We start from the raw sequence: 25334 nt of genomic DNA, 5'->3' as shown, positions 1-25334 counted from the left end.
AGTATCGAAGATCTTGCCCGTGCGATTTAGAAAGACATTTTTTTTTAATTAGCGCCATCTAGTGGTACCAGGCTGTACCAAAAATTTACTTCATATTTATCATATAAAATGATTGGTATACAGAAAATCTATTTTTACAGTCATAATGTTTACTCTCATAAACTGTTTTTTACATTTGAGATTTAGTATTGAATCGATAGATTAATAAATGTTTTTTTTATTATTTCAGAATCATCTTTTTCTTGGCCGTCGCCCTGACTTCGGGTGCTATGTTAGCGGAACGTAACGAAGGCATTCTAGAACGTTCTCTTGTTTCTGGAATTACAGGTTAAAAAATAACTCACTAATAAACCCAAGTCGCTGACGTTTGGACGCGTGATTTATAACGATTTCAATACCGATAATTAATCGAGTTTAAGATAAAATGTAAAAACAACATTTGGGCTTTATTGTGCCCGTGAGCGACCTAATTTTATTAAATGTGACTTCTGTGATGGAGTTTTGCTTGACCATTCCAATTCACAATGACACGTGTATCGAAACTTTCTTCACGAGGTGCTCTCGCTGCAGAATACAAAGTGAATTGTTAACTACACAAATTGGCACTCTTACAGGTGATCGAATTTCGACATCCAGTCCACGTGTTTGTACCAAAATATATTTATTTATTCTAACAGTTTTTGGTAATAAAATATACATTGGAATTGTAATAAATATTAACCTTAATTATCTCATATCATCAATGAACTGCCAACCATGGGATCTTAGGGATTATATCCGTTTTACTATTATTATTTTTACACTGGCTCACTCATCACACAAAACGGCATTACGAAGTATATATCTACCCAGAACGTTCCACACACCCCTACCAACATTGCAGACCAAGATTAATATAGTTACAAAAATTAAATCAGAAAAAAAGGTGAATTTACGACTGTCCTGAACTAAAATAAACTTCATAGCATATATTATACAGATTGTCGGCCGCGGCTTAGCTCGCGTTTGCGGAGTTGGTAGTCAGGTGTTAGGCAGACTAACCGATGTGGAGCTTGAGTAACCTCTTGCTTCATACTAAATTTCATCAAATTCGGTTCTACAGTGTAACCATGAAAGAGCAATAGACAGATCGACAGACGGACAGATAGAGCTACTTTCGCATTTATAATATTAGTAAAGATCATTAAAAATGAAACAGATGACATGACATTCGACGTCTGCAACAATATCATTAATATTAATCATTTCACCAGGTACAGAGATCCTGTTCTCCCATGTGCTGGTACAGATGCTGGTGATGGTGGTGCAGACCATCACCGTCCTTCTCATCGGTTTCCTGGTATTCAATTTGACGATCACTGGACCTGTTCTCTGGGTTGTGGTGCTGACACTCATCAACGGCTTGTGTGGCATGACTTTCGGTAAGCTTAATTAATTTTAATTTAGTCGTAAGACTAATTGCTAATCAAATAGTTTGTTATTGACAATGATAAAAATCTATAATTATTGTTCATGGAAATACTTAAAAAAATGTTCTGTCTTGTTCTTTCCAATGTCAAATCTACAATGAACGAAAGAGAGCAATCATTGCTTTCTTTTTTCGACGACCTCCGTGGTCGAGTAGTGTGTACACCGGTTTTCATGGGTACACCACTCCGAGGTCCCGGGTTCGATCCCCGGCCGAGTCGATGTAGAAAAAGTCCATTAGTTTTCTATGTTGTCTTGGGTCTGGGTGTTTGTGGTACCGTCGTTACTTCTGATTTCCATAACACAAGTGCTTTAGCTACTTACATTGGGATCAGAGTAATGTATGTGATGTTGTCCAATATTTATTTATTTATTTATTGCTTTCTCTCGCTAAACAATGTTTTTAAGTTAGGTTCCTATAGTCTTATTTATTACATGTATATGTTATAGTATTATTATGTTATATGTGTATGTCAATGTTCATAAATTCTTGTTAAAGTAAGTAAAGTAACAACTCTTCATTAGAGTAAAGAATTGGAGCTTCTTCTACCCCGCTACTCCAAAACGTGATGAAGAATGTGACAGAATTTAATTGTACGACGTTTTTCTTAACTTTCGAGCACGATTGTAAAAATCAAAACAAGAAAAAACATAACAAATTGTAAATGTCCCATTTCTGAGCTAAGGGCCTTTGAGAAGGTTTGGTAAATTCAACTACATTGCTCCAATGCGAGTTGGATATACTTGTGGAACAATTTCGATGAATTTTGATCACGAGATGAATTATAAACACAAATTAAACACATGTCAATTCAGTGGTGTTTTCGGAGAATGTGTGTGTGAATGAGGCTGTGGAACTTCAGTTAAGATTAATATGGTCTAACCACTGGGCCAACGCGGCTCTCCCTCAGAGCATAGCGCGTAGAAGATCCATTTGTGCTCGTCATCAAATATTTGAGTTTTTTAATAAAAGCTTGATTGACTACTTTCTTGTTTTAAAAAATGCTACTTCATTATTCAAGCTATTTTATATGCTGCTTCAACCTATTCCATACGTACCAGCATTTTTGATTTTATAGAATCGAAGCATTGTACGATCGCATCAGTCAAGTATATTTGGCAATAATAAAACCTCTAGTATGACTAGCCGTGCTACTTGAGGCGTACCAGATATTTTTACGATAAAATTAATGACTGTAATTAGAAATTACATTTTAAAAATTGAAATTGCTATTATTTTGAAATTAGCAATGCTCCATTTTAAGGAATTATATATATTAATAAACCTACCCTATTTACCCGTCCAATTAAGCTTAAAGCTTGAGCTAAGATTGAATACGACAATAGCCAAAGGTATCAGGATCGAATCTACAACTATTTACATCATCGCTATTGACGTATAAATATAATATGTGTGTATTTACACACACAAATAATTAGTGTGTTCATCATGACTGTGTGCAATGGTATGAATGTACTAACATTTTCCACTGGAATTGCAATTCCGATTGGCTGGATGATAAATGATCCAGCTCCTGTAACTAGTGAAAACAATGATACAGAGAATTGCTTTAAGAATACGCCCTTAGGGGATAGGGCTCTGTGAAATCGAATCTATGTACTCATATTCTACCAGTATTGTTGTGTTCTGGTTTGAATGGTGGTATACATATGTACAGGCACAGGCAATCTCCAAGTATGTACAGTAAGTATGTACATTGGGGCTATGAGGAATGATGATAATATTTCTTATAGTACCAACTGTCAGTCCGCCTACGTATATGACTTAGTGTCATCTTAATTCCACTTTACTATAACTACATAACGCGATAAAAACATAAATAAATAATAAGTAGGGTGGACACGACCTCATTGGCCGATAAGGTTTAATGTAGGTTTATTGATATGAAAGTTAACAAATTGAGCATAATATGATCCTCATTATACTTGACTACAAACTGACAATAAACTGTAAAAAGTGTTAAATCAACTTTTGTCAATCTTTTCCCCTCAATATTGCAACTACAAAATCAATAATGCCTTTGCAATAGCGAGCTTTCAATATTCATGTATCACAACAGCTGGCAAACGGCTCTATTTGGGCAGCCAAGACACACAACGAGGATTAAACTTCACAAACTTGTTACAATAGCCGATCTGGTTTAACTGTGATTTTAATCCTGCTCCGTTATCTAAAAATTGTATAAATCTCCTTTATAGATCACCAATATGGATTTTTAAATTTTATGATAAATGTGACGAATTTTTCGTTCAACATTTTATTGAACAATTGCTATTTTTTTTTATTTTTTGAAATAACTCCGACAAAATTACCGAAATTAGGCATGGATAGTATTTTATGCTTTACTACATTTAAAAATTCCGGCTCGAAGGACCAGTACACTTAAAGTCACTTCAATTTTAGTTTAACCAAAATAAAAAACATGTTTGTTTTTAAATCATACTCAATTTTCGAGTAATCTCCAAATTGTATATATGAACACAATTTGATTATAAAAATAATGTTTTGCAAATAATTTACAAAGACTCGAAATAATTAGGATTAAGAGTTTTTACATAAGTACCTCATTACTTCTGATATTTTGTTCGAATTTGTTAACAATTGTTATATTTGTGAAGTAGCCATGTGGAACAAACACGCTTAGGGTTCAATCAGAACCGTTCCGTTAAGGACGTGATTATTTATGACATTTTGTGTTTTTAAAAACAAATTTACTCCCGATTAGGTACGAGTATTTTCAAAGAAAGAACAATCATATTTATGGACTTTCCATGATGACCCATTTAACATAAATTATCCTTAACTTATATAAGAAATCTTAATATACCTACAAAAGAAAAATTACTTACAAAATACTTGATTCGTTATCTACAAATAAGTTGCAGCCGGACTTATTATAAGCATCCCAAAATGGCCCAAAATGTCTACACCTTCCTTAGGTTGATCCACGTATTCAGGGTTGTTACCCAAACAACGAGATAATAACCGAAAATAAAACAACGGGAACCTACAAAGTATTCTCTTATTAAGATTTTAAATTAACATGGTTATTTTTATTACTAACAGTATTTAAAACGGGATATTTACCTCATCATACGTTCACGAGACTGAACAAGACATTCGTAGATAATGTCGAAATATCGAGCTCCACCAAATAAAAATAAAAAACATGGTAAATATCCCGTTTTAAATACTATTCTATTATTTTCACATAATTTCCACTAGCTTAATTAATTAAAATTTATTCAAGTCGCTCCTTTTTGAACATTCAAGTTTATCGTTCCATAATTTAAGCTCCCCCGGCGTTGGAGCTCTAATCGGTAAAACTGATAACTCGTAAATATAATAATGTTGCTTTTAAGATTTCTCTATTATTAATCCGCATATTACGATCTTTATAAGATTTAATATGTTAAGATTACAATGTACGGTTATAAATAGGTTCTAGTATATATGAATCTTCAATATATCTTCTAAAAATCACAAATGACGAACTTATCTACAAACTTTCATCCAAAAACAAGATTTTCAAAAATCCGAAATGTGCTCTCACCTATGTTCTATAAGGAGTTGCAAAATTTCATACCTTTAGATCCACTGATTTAGGCTGTATGTCACGTGGTATGTCAGTGTGTCATTTTAAAAAAGAATCCAAATAGATATATACACAATATTCAGCAATAATCATATACATAAATTTAAAAGAAAACGACTAACAGAGATATGCATGTCTACTGTTGTCAAAAAGGGGATTTCTTATATTGTAACGTCTAAATTCGTTGAAATAATAAGTCTGTGATTACTAATTAAACGGAAAACTGTGAGGAAATACTCGGAACTAGTAAAAACAAAGCCGTTATTTTATTAGTCAAAGGGAATGAATAACCAGTACAAGTTAATATTGAATAGTAAATTTATTTGATATTCAATAGCAAATAAGAAAAAACTGACTTTGATTTTCAAAATAAAGTAAAACACACAGATTAGCTAATAACGATAACTTTAACAATTCGATAAATATCAAAAATCACCTTCAAAATTGAATCTAATTAATTGAAATTGAAATCTTATTAAAACTAGCTGAACCTGCGGCTTTACCGACATAAAATTTATAAAACTTTGCCAATAGCATACGAACTGTTACGCCCCATTTTACTCCCTCGAATTAAAATACCAAATTTCACCGTTATCAATTCAGCGGTTTAAGCGCGAGGAACAGACAGACATACTTTCACATTTGTAATATAAGTATCGATTACAATGAACTGACTGGAGCTAATAGAAACATGAATAATAAAAAAAAAGTTGAGAGGTGACAAGGGCCACCCGGATGGAACGAAGTTCCTTTCGTTTAATTAGTGAAGGAATTGTAATAAAATTTTATTTAATACGATTATTATTTATTATGTACAATAAACCTGTGTACACTCAACAAAAATAATCGTCGCGACACCACACTGTTCAATGCGAAATAGAAATGACAATATCTGGCTCGCTTTCTATAAGAGAGAGAGAGACAGACAGAGAGAGAGAGAGAGACAGAGAAACATGCGCACGCCGCACAGCTTACAATTGCAAAGTGTCTTTACAAGTTTTCGTGAGTTTTTTTTTCGTCTAGCCCCCTTTCACAACGCGCGATAAGGAACTTCGTTCCAATAATAATATAGTATGCTTCATAAAATAAAGCAATTTGTGCTATGCGAATCACGTTACGCTAACGAACCGAATATTTATTGAACATCTTAGATTTAGTACTGAAGTCCCTAATTAATCCGTCTAGTCTGATCTTAGATCGAAAATGAACGTATTTCTGTGTAACTTCAAATGAATTATTTATATCAATAATAATTAATGAGAGATTATGTCCGATGCGTTTTGGAGAAGATTTTAGTATTGTGTATTATTTATTTAAGTGAATGTGTTTCGAAATAAATAAAATAAAATTGCCTTTATTTCGAATCCCAATTTGCAATTTACATATTGTATTCCTTTCTTCGTCGAATTATATAATACTAATAAAATAAAATTAAATAGATTAGTCAAGAGTCAATACAATGTTTTTTATTATTGTTATTATGAAAAAAATCAGGTTAGTTTAGACGCCCAATGCTGGGCAAAGGCCTCCTCCATGTCTTTCCATTTTTGTCTGTCGCTCGCTCTCCGCTGCCATGTTATCCTTGCATATTTTGATGATATCATCCTCCCAACGTGTTATCTGTCTTCCGCGTGTTCGTTTTCTATCCCTAGGGTACCAGTTCATGATCCTTTTGCTTCATCTTTTGTCAGTGGTTCTAGCGATGTGTCCTGCCCATCATATTTAAAGTATGTTATTAGCAGGGGGGGGGGGGAATGGACTAACTGGATTACAATGCTTACTTGGTGTTTATAATTTATTTCATATCTTTAAAGGAAAATGTATTGGGACACCTTCAAATATTTGATGAGATTGTGCTATTGACGGATTCACCAACTAATTTTATCAACGTCGTGGAGTACCTCGTACCTCCAAAACTTCAAGAGAACCTTTAATGGCTTTATGACCGCGCACCATTACAGAAATGAAACAGCCATTAGCCTGAATGTTAAACTGATTGAGTTTCTTTTCCAGGGTTCGTAGTGTCATGTATATGTGATACGGAAAGAACAGCTACGTACTTAGCACTCGGATCCTTCCTGCCCATGATGTTGCTGTGTGGAATTATCTGGCCCGTTGAAGGTATGCACAATAAGTTTTTAATTTAATTTAGATAGGCAGACATATCTACAGACATTGGTAATATAAGAAATAGTACTGTATAAGATGAGTTCGAAGAAAACTCGATGCATGTAAAATTAACAGCTTATTGGACGTTCGTATATGTAGGGAATTTAAAAGCGTCTGTACAATGACATGGCGAAAAAAGTGACCTTTTAGTAACGATCAGATATGCATAGCTTGATTATTGTGCGTGTACCGTCTAGAACGGTAACATGTGGTCGCATGCGTATAAAATAAGTGGTAGGTGAGTAGGTTGCTATGCCTTTTATGGCAGGCAACAGTAATACGCTACCAACCTTACTAAGATGTTATCTCTTGAGCCCTTAATTACATTGGATCATCCTTCAGGCCTGTTTGATAGAATATGTGATTATTGGGATTAACCTACCCAGTCGGTCTTACACAAAGTACTCACACCGTGTCAATTATCTTAACTTACATAATGATAAAGATCACGTGACAACTGCTAGGAGGTGAGGTCAACTACTGTGTGCCTTGCTGATTCTTTTAGTGGAATAAATAATTATTTATTTTTAAATTGCAGATTTATAAAATCTGAACTATGATTGTCAGAGGCTACTCGAATAAAGAATATTTCTATTATATCGTGGCCTAGCTAGAAGGAAATAATTGAGATGAAACAGCATTTTTACTTTACTTTAATTTCGACTCTAGCAGTTCATAACCAAGGCTTCATCCGCGTCGATGTTTGATTGTCACCAAAAAGTGTTGCTGTGATTTTATTAGGCAGACAAATAGTTCATAGTACAGGGTGTATTACTCTGACCATTTAATATTTTTTCTTTAGTGAAACTGTTCCTGTTCAGGTCACATAACTTAAGTATACTAATATATACTTTACAAATATTGTAGATAACTTTATTTGCCATTATCGTCATAAAATATTGTTATAATTGATTTTAATTTTACTTAGTTATGGATTTAAATTATTAGTTAATTAATTATTAGTTAATTGTTCCGTTAAATGCAGTGTTCGTGAAATTCGACTCTGTTATTATTTAACAGTTAGTAGTTGTGTGCTAAATGTCATAAGTAAATAATTATCAGTGTTGGTCGAAATAAATGCTCATTATTATTCATATTGACTACATTTGGTCACTTTTTAATTTAAAGTGTAAAATAGTTTGTAATCGATTTATTTTGTTTATTTCTAGGTATGCACATGATACTTCAGTGGATAAGTTTCGTTCTTCCACTCACAAAGTCCACTGAATCGCTCCGGTCCATGCTCCAAAGGGGTTGGTCCATCACTGTACCGACGGTGTATTCCGGATTTATTTCCACAACCGTCTGGATTATCGTATACCTCAGCGTCAGTATTCTCCTCATCAAGTTTAAGAAAGGCTGATTTTTTTTATATAATATTGGACTATTTTAACTATTACATATTTTTGTTTTAAATGTACAAATATCTTTAATGCAAGACCTTAACTTATCATAAATCACGAATATATTATAAAGACGTATCCATATAATATGTTTCTTAAGTATTATAATATACTAAGAAATATTTGTAACAATAGCGACAAGTCCTTCAAGAATTATTTATATAGTATAATTACTTTAAAAATATCTTGATTGCTTCAATGAAACTTAATCAAATAAGTCTGAATCTGATTGGTCGAGCGACCGTAACGCCATCTACATAGAACTTTAACGTCCCTATAAAATATGTATTAAAACTTAAATATTTAATAGCAGTAATAAAGTTCACATTTAGCATAATAAAATAATATATATTATATTTAATAATTATATAAGAATTTAAAATGTCATAATATCATGTCATGACATTTTATAATAATATTTGACATGAAAATTGAATTGTAGTTAATTATAACTTGCTACATATCAAAGTCTAGGCACTATTATTATAAATATTAATTGCTGGGTAAGGTACATAAATGTGATAGGTATTAGTCATAGTAGGTATGTTTTGGGGTTAAATAATTGTGATTTACATATGACATGACATTGTGATGTAATAATAAGGAAATATCTAATAAACGTGACATTATTTAATTGAATTCACTTCTCCCACCTTCATTCTTGCTTCTTAACGAACTGTTCTTAACTTAATTAGTGAAAATGTATTTGTATTCAGTTTTAAAAAATCTTTAATGAATCGAAGAGTTGATTAATCAAAAGAGTCTCTTAAGCATTAAACTGATTTTATTATTTGGTTCAGTAGTTTTGCTTTTATATATTCGCTAGTGTGGTCGTAGCATTATTTCTACATTGTCTAACTTATCATTGACTTTAACTCAAAAAGCATTTCTTTCGAATTATATTATGTTTACTTTAACATATAAATTAGATTTTTGTGTGTGTTTTATTGTAATTAATGGATTTTTGTGTTGATTTAATAATGCTTGTGTAAATATGCTTTAGTTTTTATGAATTGGGAAGTAATTTTAGTGATTAGACAGTGGTATTGCTCAAGCGTAGACGCGTGGTAATCACGTGTTAATGTATAATGTATTTCTTAAGGACGAATAAATAACTTTCAATGAAGTCGTGGTTGTTTTTATTAACGATTTCAGTAATAAATTGAAAATAATATTTATACTAGTCATCACTAGAGATAGAAATCCTGTCTTTTCTTGGAGTTTAAGCTTCGTTCATAACAAATTTCATCAAATTCGGTTCATTGGTTTGCCGAGCAACAGACAGACAGAGTTACTTTCTCATTTATAATATTAGTATACATACAAACGAGTCTCATCTTCTTAGACTGTTAGCTTAATGACTGAATATTATTTATTATAATTTTAGCAAACAGCTTAAAATGTAGGTAGTAATGTTAAAGTGTGGGTAGTATTCGTTTACTTTCATACAAGACATTTAATTAAGTTGTATAGAGTTGAATAGATATTTTATTTGAGAACTACGTGATGGTAACGTCACTTACCACTCATTGCAGACACCGCTTACCATAGAACCATTTTACTATATGGATGTAATAATTATAAAATTTATTTTATAAATTTGATTGCCTCGTAGGTCTAGTGGAGCCGAGGTCCTAGGTCGGGCCGATAAAAAGTTATGTGGTTTTTCCATCGAAATTCTTAGTAACAGCCCGGAGTCTGGATGTTTGAATTGATCCTTCCTGCGCCTGGACTCCTTCCGGTCGCGCTGTCCCATCGGATTATGATGCACTAATATGTCTTGCGTAGTTGGCTGGTCTAACGCCTTGACCGAAATCGGTCAGGACGACATCATCAATAATAAAAAAAGTTTTCAGAAGATATTTCGAGTCACATAATAAAGTTCTAAACGTAATTTAATGTACTCGAATAAAAGCAAAGATATAATGAAATGTTATTATTATGTAACATAATAAATATTTTAACGATACAGTCAAGGTGAAAAGTTAATTTACATGTTTAATAATACTAGTGGTCGCCCATTGGTCGAAATTCAACCGCAATACATCGCTAATAAAATATTAGACACGTTGTTTCGAACGATACAAAAGAAAAATGAGGCTCAACTGAACGATAGATTGTCACTACTAAAAAAATTCAAATATCACAAAAAATAACATAGATTTTCATCTTTGACATGACATGTTGTCATTGGCAGTATAAAGGTAAATATGAAAGTTTTGTATTAAATGTCATTTAGATAAACGTGTATGTATTAAACGTATCGTAATGTGTGGAATGTTTTTTTTTTATTATTATTTTAATGTATTTCTAATGCTTATTTTATAAAAATACTAGCTTTCTCTACTCCTTTTCCACATAAACTTTCATACACCCCCTGGTAAATCTCATACACCTCCGCGTCTTTGATAAAGAAGGGTATTTATATACATAAACATAATACATAATCAGCCTGTAAATTTCCCACTGCTGGGCTAAGGCCTCCTCTCCCGTTTGAGGAGAAGGTATGGAGCATATTCCACCACGCTGCTCCAATGCGGGTTGGTGGAATACACATGTGGCAGAATTTCGTTGAAATTAGACACATACAGGTTTCCTCACGATGTTTTCCTTCACCGCCGAGCACGAGATGAATTATAAACACAAATTAAGCACATGAAAACTCAGTGGTGCCTGCCTGGGTTTGAACCCGAAATCATCGGTTAAGATGCACGCGTTCTAACCACTGGGCCATCTCGGCTTTATATACAGGGTATTTATATACAGGTGTCCCACAAATCAACGTCAAGCCGGTAATGGGCGATAGGCCAATTGATGAGGGTTATCAGAAAAAAAAAAATTATAAATAAATTAAAACAAATTGTCTTTTTTAAAAAAATCGAGAAATTGACATCCTGCGACAGTCATTCAAGCTTTGTGACCACGAATCTTGACCATGTTTTGATTTTTTTTGTGTAACTGGTTCCTGAATAACCGTTGTATAAATTGTAATCTAAAATCAATACAAAAATGGCTCAGTTTTAGAAAAACATAATTTTTTGCGCAACCATTACAATTAAAAAGCTTTGGATGTGGACCACCGAACCTGAGCAGAGCACAGAAGAACTATATTGGAACGATCCAGGAACATTTCTGATGCGTGCCGAAGGCGGCCTTCGCTGTGCTTCTAGTAGGTATCTCAGTAACCTGTTCCTCCTTAGAGGCGGAAGTTCGTTCAGAAGGGGGAAGCCTGTTTAGTTTAGTAAAATGCGTTATTTGGTAATAAATAACTCTAAATTATTAATCATTTAATAAGGTTTATTACAAAACTGAAACTCTTTAAAATCTAACAATTTTTAAACTCACTAACATTATAAACGCTAGTTTGCAAGGATGTTTGTAAGGATGTTTGTAACTCAATCACGACAGAACGGCTGAACGGATCTGAATGAAATTCAGCACAGGTAGATTATATTATGGAAAAACGCATAGATACTTCGCCAATGTCCACCCCTCTTATGTGAAGACACTAGTAGTATATATAACTACTTATATTAAATAATTTTAACTAAGGCCGCTGCATTGTACATCCGTGCACGTAAGCGTAAGAATTTGTTAGGCGTAGTACACACAGAGCTGCGTTGTTGTGAAAACTCTGTTCTGCAACTCGTGCGTGAGGATTAATCGCTACCTGTAAAAAATAACAACAATAATAATCCCGTAAAGTAATCTTGGAAAATGATGATTCAAAAGTTGTGTATATCGGAAAATCTAACCTTAATATAATAACATTGCAACTACGAATTTGGTTCAAATAGCGAAAAACTTTTTTTTGCAAATCATTTCGATATGGATTCAAATGAGTTTTGTGAAAAAAACTAATTAGATACGCAATACACGACACGCCTATAACTTCTTGATATTACACGATCGAATTCTACGTCAAACATTGAGTTAATCACGGAACAGATACAATATATTTTTCGTTCTTATTTCAAATACGTCGAACGTTCCATCAGGAAAATAAACAAAACTTGCTAAAAAGTCAATGAAAATAGGTTTTACTTTGAAAGTATAATCTCCAGGCTCCACGTCAGTTACATCCACCCACTGGCAGTCAATGTTGTATTGATACACATCCGAACAGTTTACGGAGACCCCTGAAAATGGAATAGATGTATACGTAAATGTTTTTATTAGTAGACATTTGCAATGTAGGTATTTTACGCTAGGGAATAAGAAATTGATCAATATAATGTAATACGTGATGATGGTCATAATAATGGTCAAGCACCACTGAATTTATGTGCTATGTCGTATTTATAGCTCGGTGGTGAAGGAAAACATTGTGAACCAGCAAGTGGTGGATTAGAATCTGCCCTGTGTATCCACTAAACCGCATTGGAGTAGTGTGGTGGTATAAGTAAGCTGTTTCTTTGCCCAATAGTGGAACTTAATTAGGCTATTACTACATAAGCATATAATACAAATATATATTACACTAGCTGTGCCCGCGACTTCGTGCGCGTTGTTTGAATTTAAGTTATTTGGATATTGTAGCGTGATTTTATTTTTATTCTATATATAATTCTAAAATAAAAGTAAGCCTAAGTTACTCCTTATTACATCCGCTATCTGCCAGTGAAAGTCCCGTCTAAATCCGCTCAGCCGTTCCAGAGATTAGCCGGAACAAACAGACAGACAGACAGACAAAAATTGTAAAAAATGTTATTTTGGTATACATATGCATTTAGTAAAAATTGGTTATTTTAATATTGCAAACAGTTTTATTTCCAATTTTTCTCCAATTTCCAGTTTTTTTCTCCAATTTTATTTTATGTATAGATATGGATTATTGAAATATCACTTGATTAAATTTTCAAGTAGATTTTGATGCTGTCTGGAAATAAAAACGCGCGAGCTCATAAAAAAACGTAAATACATACACACCGAAGTCATACTGTGGTGATTATGTTATTACAAAAAAAAAATTATGTACATTCTGAAGGAATAAAAACAGCGTTGTATCTTGATAAAGTTTTCACATTTGGTAGAACACATAAATCTTATGTGAACATCGAGAACTCAAACCACGTCATAATTTTATATTTTTATGTGTTATAATTTAGTTCATATGTAAATCGTATGGTGTCATGAATAAAAAACACTTGGTTGTAGGGCTTTGTGCAAGCCCATTCGAATAGTTACCATCTGCTCGTCATATGCTCTAATGCCAAACAGCAATACTTAATATTTTTGTATTCCGGCTTAAAGAATGAGTGAGCCAGTGTAACAATAGGCACAAGAATAAGAAGAAGAATTTCATTCTACATTTGATACATATTCAGCAAAAAAAAAAATAGCTTCGAACCATCTCATCAAGAGGGGAGAAGACCATTCGTGGAACTTAATTCTGGGCTCTGACTGTTATACTTAGGTGAAAATAATTTCCAAGATTTTTCCAAGTCCAATATAAAATTTTAACATAAGTACCTTGATCGCCATAATTTTTGCACGAGTATTTACGCTCGACACCAGGGAGACAAGTGTTGTCTTCTAAGCAAAATGATGCTTTGTGGCCCTCAGCAACTCGTTTTCCATTTACATCTAGAATATCGAATGTTGCAAAAACTTCCATGCTGTGATAGTGCCTGAAATCGTTATTTTGGTGAGCTGCTACTGTATGTCATTAATCTTCTTACCTTCGAAAAACCTAAGTAATGTAAATTGGTGATCTATTGACTTGTTTTGAATTTGTTTTTTGAGGTTCAGATGTAGATAGATTGTGGCTTAAATTTCCTTGGATCTCTTGTTGCTCCTTATTTATCATTCGTAATATCCAAGATGTTTTGACAAAATGTCTTTATTTATTAACATAAATAAGTACCTTAATTATTCTTTAAATAAACAAATATATAAATAGCATTTATTTTACAGTATTAAGTTCTCAGAATTTCAGATGGACTTCTTACTGAATTACATGGACATGTGTTTTAGTATTAGTGACCTAATTAGCTTACATGTGACAAAGGTGCCATTGCCAAAGGTGTTTAGGTAAATACGGCCTGAATTCCGCATTGCCAATGTTCAGAGAGGAGGCTGTAAAGCGAAGCAGTCGTCGCGTTTCAAACTGCCAGTTGGGATTTGTTTTCTGAATCTGTATAAAAAAAGAAGCGAATGATTTTCCAATTTATATTCAGTGCGAGCAAGAGAGTTCGATTACAATCGTTGGATGAAAAATAGCAAAATTATTTGTTGAAAAAAAAAATACGTATCTACTATTTGACTTTCAAATATTACTCATTTGATTATTCTACTTAAAGCGTTTTCTGTCCATTAATCTTTGCCTATCATTGCGAGATAATTTAAAAAAATAATTACATGATTTTTAAAACGATCTGATTCCCCAAAAGCTGTATCACCATCGAATTAAATAATCTGATAACAATGGTGACAAAAAAGAAAAACCCGTTGAATATGACAGACGACCATCCGAAGCTCTTGTTTAATAAAAGGGGATCCATTTTAATCCGACATTCGGTGATATTTTATTACAATTTTGCTATATTTTTCAATTTGGAAAATAAGTTATATTCTCTTAAATATATTGAAATTTGAAACCAAAATGACTTAACTTCATTATACACTAATGAAGTTAAGTCATTTCACTTTGCAATGCATTTACTTTGCACGATTAATTTCAAGTTTTTGGTATAAAATATATACATATATAATTTTATTGTATTCATTACATTAAGAACACTGATTAAATAGATTTGTAATGGTTTGTAGGACTAATAACTAATCGTCAAGGCAAGATACCTTAGCTAGAGATGAATGACCTTAATATTTGAAGAATATTTTTTCATTCTACTAACTATAATATTTTTCTGTAGCTTCAATTTCACATTTCACTATCAGATCTTATTCTAACTAGTACATTAATGAACCAAAACATTTGAAAATATTATGATAATGACTATTTATAAAAAAATAATAATCTCTAAAACTTGCAACAAAAAATACCTGGGAAAATACCATTACTTTATACGCATCTGATCAGAAAAAGGTATCAAAATCAAAATATACTTTATTAAAGCACTTTCGAATCGTCATTTTACAGAACTACTAAAAGTAAAGCTACCACCGGTTTGGAATTTTGATTCTACTGAGAAGTACCTCAGTAGTACCTTTTCCAAAATTTCAAATACAAAATTATGTCAGTTAAATATGATATAATCTATCTTGCCAAAAAGTCAACAAGAATTTACGTTTTTAAATAATGTTTTGATGAACTTTATATATAATGTATTAAACATTAACAAATAATTAACACACTGATACTCATGCTTAAAGCTAAGCTTAAACAAAATTGTGAAATAATTTCTTATTTGGTTCTTCGAGAAAAAAACAGTTGGAAGTTACCAATAAATAAAAAAAAATTACATGTCAGAAAACAATTGTGTCAATTTTTGTCTTCATGTATCATATTTATGTTGGATTACACAAAACCTTACCTAAATTATAATATTAATATAAGCTTATCAATAAAGCTACAAATTTTAGGCCTGATATTCCAAGCGTTATTTGTGGTCCACGTTTAAGTTAGTTAGGTTCGGGTAAGTCTTGTTTTGTATCCGAACAGGCCTTACGCTTTATCCAAATTCTGTTCATACGATATATCTTTGTGTTATGAGTAATTATTAGGTCTATGTTTATACGTGAACCTCTAGAACTCACCATGAAAACTTACGTCGTATGTAATTCCATAGAAAGTGCACAAAAAATCGATTTTGTCCGCATAACTTGTATATTTTGAGGATATGTTAAAATAAACTGTGATGAAATATGACTATGTCCTGCTACGAGAAACTTGACACATGCACAGGACACAGGTATTATAGTGCACAAGTCTATGCACAAATTTGTGTGTAATATGTGATCTTGTAAATAAAACACCTAATTTGTTTTGAAAAAAATATAGACCCACATATCGTTAACAGGTCGTAAAAGACAGCTCGATGGAAATATACTGAATATATTCTTTAAAATATGTTTCATATCCAGACGTGAGTTCTTAGAATTTATTAAATATCCTCAAGCCTGTACAATTATCATCCTTAACTATCACATGATAAAGTTTATTTTCGCTTGTTTCATATTTTTCGAGTAAATAGACAATATCAGTATGTAAGCATGTGATTGATTAGTTATTCGTAAACCCTTGCCTTGGTTCATCTTACATCCTGTATATTTGAGGTTACACTGAGAATATAAATTATGTTATTTTACGCTTGAATAAATATAGCATTATTATATTTTTTTTTGCTCAAATAATGAAATCATCTTCATAGGTTAATGCACATATTTTCTTGGATCCGTTCAATTAAGAATCTATATTATTTTATTTTTTTCTGTAACTAGTGAGTGTTTTTTGATGGTTCTTTTAGCTTGCTTCTAGGTAGATTTACGTTTAACACAGATCTCTAAAATGACGATCCAAAAGTGCTTGTAGAATAAAGATATTTTGATTTTAGTTCTTTGATTGTAATGCCTAACTGAAAAAAAACTACTAAGCCAAATACTGATAACCATCTATATCAGAAAATAACGCGCGTTACGAAGAAGGATTTAGTGAATAATAAAATATAGAACTTTGCCCCACCTGAGCAGTCAAGAAGCAGAAAGAAAAGTATACCAAACATAGCATTAGCCTTATTAATGATAAATTTAAAAAAAAACTCTTATCGCCCTGAGATATGATATGATTTTAATTATTTGATATTTAATCTTAAATCAATAATAATATTTGGACGACGTTATGTTTTAAATAACAATGGGATAAATATATTAAATTCATTATTGTTTTCAATGTTGCCCAACTCAGCACTTAACTGTTGCATAAATTTGCGTTGTGAATAGTTAGAAGACACAATATGTCTTAGAATCCTGGTCCCAGTCTTAGCAGAGGCGACCATTTATCAACGTCAACATCATAAAATAAATCGCAAACAATAATCAGAATGTTTCGAAAATAATAAAGAATCAGCGAATAGACGAGGTTGTATCCGTAACAACAAAAATAATTAGGAAATTGAAATATTAATAATAACAGTAAAAATCATACGTTAAAAGTAAACACGGGCTGATAGATAAATATATCCTGAACATTAAATTTACGATTTACGAAAGCGCGCCCTTCCCGGTAAATTATCGTATTGCATTAGTGTGAGTGAGACTCGTTACAAAATATCTTAGTGTGTATGAGATGACTAATGTAATAAAAACAGAAAAAAACGTTGAAATTTAATTGTTCAACACTTTGATACTTACTACAGATATTTTAAAAACGTCAGTTTTTCGTCCAAATTTCAAAAAGGTCAAATCTTTTTGGTCACAGTTATTTCTGAAAACTTGCCAATAAATGATCGCTGTTTAATGTGACTTTTATCACAATTTAATAAAACAAATATTTCAAAGCGTTCCTGGAATAAGCTAAATGTAAATGTAATGTCATCAATACAAAACGTTTTTGATTCATTAATGCTTAAACAAATATTTCCATATTTACTGAAAATTACGGTTTAATCCTGTTCGCTTTACCTCGGTTAATATATTTTAAATATCCGTTTTTGTTACGAATGGATGAGTCTGATTAACTTGTATATTTTTTACTGTAACATTGTTATCTTCATACAATATATCTGATCCATACAGCCTACGCCTCGTAGATAATTCTACTATTCAATAAAATGCAAACGAATCGATTCTTGAATATTAATAACTAAACCCTTATTTAAGGTATCATAGCATATTCGTTCGTATTTAATCTACAATCCTTTTTAATGGGTTAGTAAGACAATAAATCGTGAGGAAACCTGCATGTGTCTAATTTCAACTAAATTCTGCCACTTGTGTATCCTGTAAATACTAACCCGCTTTGGAGCTGCGTGGTGGAATATGCTCCAAACCTTCTACTCAAAGAGAGAGGATGCCTTAGCCCAGCAGTCGGAAATTTACAGGCTGTTAATGTAAACAATAAATAAAAATGAAAATCGTAACCAATATTAATTACGTTTATTTATTTATATTCTTGTTTGTGACGCTTTCGTCTCTTAATTACTCAACAGATGTTTATGCAAATTATTAGTGGTACACATATGGGCATAGAGTAGTTCACACGCCCCACCCCTATAAAACTAGTAATAAATAAAGTCATAACTTCAAAATGTTTATACAATTTGAAGGAACATAGGGAACGTGATTAAAACGTCTGTAAAGAGAAAGTTATTATATATTTTAAACTAATTATAAAATTTACTTATCTATACTAATATTATAAAAGCGAAAGTAACTTTGGTCTGTTAACTCTTCAAGCTTAAACCGCTGAACCGATTTAGATGAAATTTGGTTTGGAGATAGTTTGAGTTCCGAGGAAGGACATTGTCTATGTTTTTTTATTCACCTCACGAGTGTTTAAAATTGGAGGGGGAATTTCTAGAGGTTAATGTTTTATAAATTCACGCGAGTAAAGCAGGTTCTCAGTACCCCGGGAATCCCCCCTAGGAATTCGAGGCCCGCATAGAAGGGCCGATCGTCATGTGGTTACGGTAGCATGCGAAAGCGATCCCAGAAGCGCACGCCGAAGAGACGGAGAGGGTACCGATGGTTTTTTAGTGGGTATTCTGGTGTACTGGGCTGCACTCGGCTTCCTGGGCACTGGGCACATACCCCTTCACTTCCACGTGGGGAAAACGAGAATGCGTTTTTCCAGCGAAATCAAAAAAAAAAAAGGTTCCGCTAGTCTAGGTGATATATTAATCGTACCTCGTATGCGGATTTGCTTAGGCAGTTCTCTTCCATCGCGCACTGGAGTTGAAACATCGGTACATCTTGAAGGTGGGATGTTCGTTCTATAGTTGACGCATCCAGATATAGATCAGCTAAATAACGAGTACAAACTACAGCTGCTACGTGACCTGTTTAAAAATATGAATATTAAATGTCTTGCTTTAATAAAAACTTAAACAATATTTATATTAATAATGTGATATTGCTTAAATAATTTTTGGAGTCCTTCTTTCACGTCTATTTTAATATTATAGCCTGTCTTTCTGTCTGTTTGTTTGTATGTTGTTCTTTCACGGCCTAACCACTGAATTGAATTTGATGAAATTGGGTATGAAGCAAGTTTGAACTCTGAGGATACAGGATATTTTATGCCCAACACCTGACAACCATACCCTAAGACAGGACGGAACGTTTTCCGGCCTGTCTTAGGGTATGGGCGTCAAGTAGTACTTCATAACTTGATTTATGAATTATTAAAGTATTGAATAAATACATTAAATGATGTGTAATAAAATATTTGGTTCAGTGTAAATAACAATGTTTATTTGAATCATTATTTTTGGGCGTAATATATCATATCATGAAAATTCGATGATAGAGAATACCAGATATTTACTTAGTAGTAGTTGCAAGCCCGTCTAGGTTGGTACCACCCGCTCATCAGATATTTTACCGCAAACTAAACAGTAATATTCTACTCAGTATGTTTGTTTTCCGGTTTGAAGGGTGAGTGAGCCAACGTAACTACAGTTACAGTTTATTATTTCTTAAGGCGCTACTGTCTATGAGCAGACCACTTACCATCAAGTGGCCCATTCGCTCGTCCGCTTACAATATCATTAAAAAAAAAGTAAAATCATAAAATCACATTACGATACAAAAAAAAACATATTTGATAATCCTGGTTAATTCTCCAAACGTCCAAAGTTTTACAAGCGATCTACGTGTTAACGAAAACCATATCGGATTCCAGACGACGGAAATATAATATATGCGTACGATATGAAACGGTTCATGTTTAACAACGGCGATTTAATTTGCATCTTGATTAAGCTATTGATTTATCTAAATTGCCTCAGAGATCACCGGTCGGTTCATTGGATACCGCATGTATTAGTCAAAATTATGGCGTTTTGTGTCACAACAAAACTGGTACTATATTTTTATGCAAGACAATCGGAACATATGCTAAGGAACTTAAATTAATGGGACTGAAATAAAGTGTTGCTTCCTTATAGGTAACATTTGCAATATTTACCTCGTGGTCGAGCTTTGTACAAGCCCGTCTGGGTAGGTAAGGTTAGGTTATTTTGTAGACTTTACAGGGCATTAGTTAGAGCACAGAATGTGTTTGTTGTTTACTAAACATTACATTAACAGCCTGTAAATTTCCCACTGCTGGGCTAAAGCCTCCTCTCCCTTTGAGGAGAAGGTTTTTGTAGTATATTCCACCACGCTGCTCCAATGCGGGTTGGTGGAATACACACGTGGCAGAATTTAGTTGAAATTAGACATATTTAGATGAGCACGAGATGAATTATAAACACAAATTAAGTACATGAAAATTCAGTGGTGCCTGCCTGGGTTTGAACACGAAATCATCGTTTAAGATGCACGCGCTCTAACCACTAGGCCATCTTTCATTATACTAAACATGTTCATCAATTTTTATTTGTATATGTTATAAAATAAATATATAATTATTTTTTGTGTTAATATATAATAGTTAAAATGTAACTATTCTGCGTTTTCGACTTTATCCAGCCATGTTTGGTGTTATTTTAATAGACTTATATGAGCAAAAAAAGATTTAAGCCAAATATTTATAGAAATATAAAAATATACAGCCATTCCTACTTTTGTCATGGGTATGTAAGTTCCTTTGTTCCCTAATAACTTTTAAACTTCTGAACATAATTTGCCAAATGAGCTATGTAGGAAGCGTCTTGATCACTGGTTGTGGGATATGTGACGTTACATTAAATTACAACCTGTAGAGTACGTAAAGACAGGAACTTCATTTTTTTTTATGATTACGAGTTTGGTGTCAAATTAAACAGTTTAATTACCACATTTCTAATATGTATTAGCTATCCGCCCCATACTTGGAAAGAATTTCAAGCCGAAATATGAGCTAAACATATTTTCCCTTTTAAAGCCTACCCAAATAAAAAGTGAGCTCAAAAAATAAACCCAAATATTGAAAAATCACGGTCCAAAAATATATGAAACAATAAAATATTCTCATCTAATATTATACAAACGGTACAATATTTATTGTTAAATAAACAATATTATAGGTAATATATTTTAGTCTATTTCATATTTATTCATAGTGATGATTAGAAGCTAGTCATACCTTATTCCGCTTTGCCCTAAAGCTTAGTTTTTATTATTACTGTTAAAATGTATTGCTTAAATTCGCCTTTGAAATATTACCGACTCCAAATAATTTGTCACCGTAGGCTATAGCCCAGCTCCGTAGCTTGTCTATGAATTCAGAGATGCACCTCTGAATCCGAAACTATAAATACCGACTTACCTGATTCACCAGGACAAACGACATCGCCGAAATCTTTATGTTTGCACATGAAGAGGTTCGTTTCATTTCCTTCACATTGGACACCGCTTAAGATAATCTTAGAGCTGCCGAAGTAATTTGTTTGCAATGCCTGTTCAGCGAAACCAAGAGCCAAATGGTGGCAGATTGCAGATGCCTCATAGAGAGTCCAGCCATCTGGACAAATGCTACCCCATATTCCATTATGATAGATCTAAAACAATTACGTCGTGATCATTAATTAGTCATATTTTTCTTCTTCGATTTCTTTGTGGTGTTTATGCAATATATCCATCACAATTGAAGGAAGAGCTTTATGGTATACGAGAAATTATTAATGAATAATATATAAGGCTTAACTATCGTGCCTTCAAATTCAAATGATCAATAAATAGCGTGTGGCAAAAAGATGAAGTAGCCTTCGCGATATATTATGTATTAAATAATAAACAGGCCCGATAACAAAAAAAATCAACAATGTTTGAGAGAAAAGGAAAATTTAAAAAAAGGAATGATGATATTATTCCAGCAGTACTTAATTATTCCAATATAAGTAACACAGGACCACAACTATAACGGAGTCGTGACAGTCGGTGCCACGTTTAATTCGGCATTGTGTTGCTCACTGTGTCTTCATTTCGTTTCAACTATAAAAAAATCCTACCTCAATTCTACCTTCGTTTGGGCTTCGACCTCCAACGAGCCTTAAGCTGAAACTTCTAACATTAACAGCTTCATGTATGAGTTTATTCGGTTTTCTCTTAATATTACTTGGGATGCTATTTTCAAGATTGTCTTTGCAAACGACACCAGCCGCTTCACTCGGTTCACAGTCTGATGTTCCCCATCCAGAAAATATGCACTGTGATAAAGATTTTTCATTTCCTTCGCATACAACATCGTCCATCCAATATTTTTCTGCAACGAAAGTTTTAATGCAGTCAAGACTGAAGACTATTTATCTGCATACTTTGAAAAGTCAATAGTGGTTTAAGGGCCGCCTACCGGTATAAAACGTCACCGGATTGATAACACCTCTCCTAACACAAGCTTTAAGCTTAATTGGAGGGGTAAATAGGACTGTTAGTAATTCTTTATAAAGCAGGCTTTTTTTTAGCCCACTGCTGGGCTAAGGCCTCCTCTACCTTTGAGGAGAAGGTTATATTCTACCACCAATAAGCAATACTATCGTTCAATTCATTCCTTTCCACTCATCATCATTAATGATACCAAGAGTTGTTATCTCACCATTAGCTTCTCCAAATTGACTTCCATGTGTAGCGACACCAGTTTTGTTAAAGGCTCTACATACCACGTGAGCAGCTGCATCATCCCAAGAGTCGTCACAGACTGCCCCCCATCGGCCAGCATGATAAATGTAAACATTACCTGAAATACCGTTTACATTTTGATTTTTGACTATTAATTTGGGGTAGGGTTACTTTTAATTGGTAGTAGGGCTATGTGCAAGCCTATAAGTGCCAATGCAACATGAATAGTTAGTGTTGTTGCGTAAGTTGGGGTGAGTGAGCCAGTGCATCCACAGACACTAGTCGATAGTGCACTGGCTATGTAGGGGATGATTAATAAGTGTCAATGTCTAACCTTCTCCTCAAAGGGAGAGGAGGCCATAGCCCAGCAGTGGAAAATTTACAGGCTGCTAATGTAATGTAATGTCTATGAGCGGTGGTGCTCACTTACAAACGATTGACTCATACGCTAGGCTGCCTACCCATTTGAAATAAGAAAATTCGTGACGTGACGTGACTTAAGATAAGATCAGAACGTTTGAATAGTCAATTTAGGTGGATTTCAAATGTATGACATTGATTGAACACAATTTCCGTTTATATACGAGTATTTTAGGGTTAGGTATTACGTATAATCATTCAAATTCAAAATATTATCTGTTCAAGTAGTCTCAAAAAAGCACTCTAGAATCTTGATGTTAATGTTGAATTAAATGAAAACTACCACCGGTTGGGAAAGTAGATTCTACCACGAAGAACCGGCAAGAAAATCAGTAGTTACTCTTTTCCACCATTGTGTTTATTAATCATGTTATTTAATTGAATCTCGATTAGAAATTGTCTTGTATTTCCATTTAATGTTTTCACTCAGAGAATAAGGGACTTGCCAAGTCATTCGATTAAATTAATAACTTCTAAAACTGCTATAACAGTAATGCTCTTTTTTGTTATAATGAGCAACCAGCTCTTTTTGCAACAGTACTTCTCATTTTTATCGCTAAAATTGGAATTATAATTTAAAATAAATGTTTTTTTTAGCCTGTTAAACAACAACACTATTATGTTCACCTTGTACATTACAATATGGAAAATTTTAACCGACATCAAAACTAACAGATAATAAGAAGAACAGACATTAAGAAGAAACAATTTTTCTCACCTTCGAATATATTCGAACCTCCAAGGAGCTTAAATCTACCTTCTAAAATTTTCTGTTTATTCAAGAGTCTCTGTATAAACGCCGCTCGGGTACCCCGCTCGCTCTCGCTTACATCCCTTGACAATATTACCACGAACTGTATAAACATAATAATGACTCTTCCATACATGCTATCTTTCACCATTTTCAGTATTTGAAGATAAAAAACCTGTGTAAAGTAAAATCTATAGTGAGTAAAAAGTCTGTTCCACTGGCTTGGAGATTATTCCACCACGTCGATTCCATGCAAGTGTATCACAATTACACGACACATGCAGGTTATCTCACGATAGTTCACCAGGCACGAGATGAATTAAAAACACAAATTAAATGCGTTATAATTCACTGTTTATACTTAATGTTAATTATTTGTAAATTAATCATATGCGGCTTAGCATATAAATTTTAAGAGAGTGATTAGTTAAAGAATGCCGTCTCCCTCTATCTCGTGTAAAATCAATGATGACGGAAAGAGAGCATTCAATTCACACCCGCCAATCAACGTTTGTAAGCACCGACAATTGCCTTAATAACTTTGAAGTACAACAAACACTTTAAAACATCGTCTAAAAAATTCCATAGACCAATATCATTGAACCACTTCTTTAATAATCACGATTTAGCGTATCACGAATATATTGTATAGACCAAGAGTATTACAAATGGTTATTCTAACACGGTATCACCACGTCAACTGAATTTCATGAGATATTTTTATTAAACTGCAAATTTGTAGTTCAATGTCAATGTGTTTCTGTGATTATGATTTGTGAACAGTTTTAAGGCGAAGATGAGGGGTCTTTTTTATGTAATGTAATATCTTCACAGACGTGTTGTCCG

General features: G+C 33.1%; 2 protein-coding genes across 2 annotated transcripts in view; one reads left to right on the top strand and one right to left on the bottom strand.

Moving 5' to 3' along the window:
* Osy (oskyddad) overlaps window positions 1-9782 on the top strand; it is a 77969-nt gene extending 68187 nt beyond the window's left edge. Inside the window, exons 13-16 of the mRNA XM_064218767.1 lie at window positions 230-327; window positions 1254-1421; window positions 7098-7205; window positions 8423-9782. Coding sequence (XP_064074837.1) covers window positions 230-327; window positions 1254-1421; window positions 7098-7205; window positions 8423-8616 — 568 coding nt within the window. The 3' untranslated portion in view covers window positions 8617-9782. The remainder of the gene's footprint in view (window positions 1-229; window positions 328-1253; window positions 1422-7097; window positions 7206-8422) is intronic.
* A 2317-nt stretch (window positions 9783-12099) lies between these two features.
* Window positions 12100-24718, bottom strand: LOC113402683 (lysyl oxidase homolog 2). The gene is made up of 9 exons (XM_026642989.2): window positions 24456-24718; window positions 23295-23435; window positions 22711-22964; window positions 22029-22260; window positions 19463-19614; window positions 14656-14792; window positions 14129-14286; window positions 12701-12795; window positions 12100-12326 (listed from the first exon to the last, which is right to left on the bottom strand). The coding sequence occupies exons 1-9, from the start codon at window positions 24637-24639 to the stop codon at window positions 12204-12206; spliced, it is 1476 nt and encodes a 491-aa protein (XP_026498774.2). The 5' UTR covers window positions 24640-24718; the 3' UTR covers window positions 12100-12203.
* Window positions 24719-25334: the final 616 nt, after the last annotated feature.

Source organism: Vanessa tameamea, chromosome 24 (genome assembly GCF_037043105.1).
Source record: "Vanessa tameamea isolate UH-Manoa-2023 chromosome 24, ilVanTame1 primary haplotype, whole genome shotgun sequence".
Lineage (NCBI taxonomy): Eukaryota > Metazoa > Arthropoda > Insecta > Lepidoptera > Nymphalidae > Vanessa > Vanessa tameamea.
Note: the sequence above shows the minus strand (reverse complement) of the source record. Positions and strands in the feature narration are given on the sequence as shown.

Coding starts and splice junctions, on each gene's coding strand:
- LOC113402683 (XM_026642989.2), bottom strand. CDS start 24,639: ATGGTGAAAGATAGCATGTATGGAAGAGTCATTATTATGTTTATACAG. Junction 22,965..23,294: donor TCAATTTGGAGAAGCTAATG/GTGAGATAACAA, acceptor CTTTCGTTGCAG/AAAAATATTGGATGGACGAT. Junction 19,615..22,028: donor CGTTTGTCCTGGTGAATCAG/GTAAGTCGGTAT, acceptor ATTTTTAAACAG/GTCACGTAGCAGCTGTAGTT.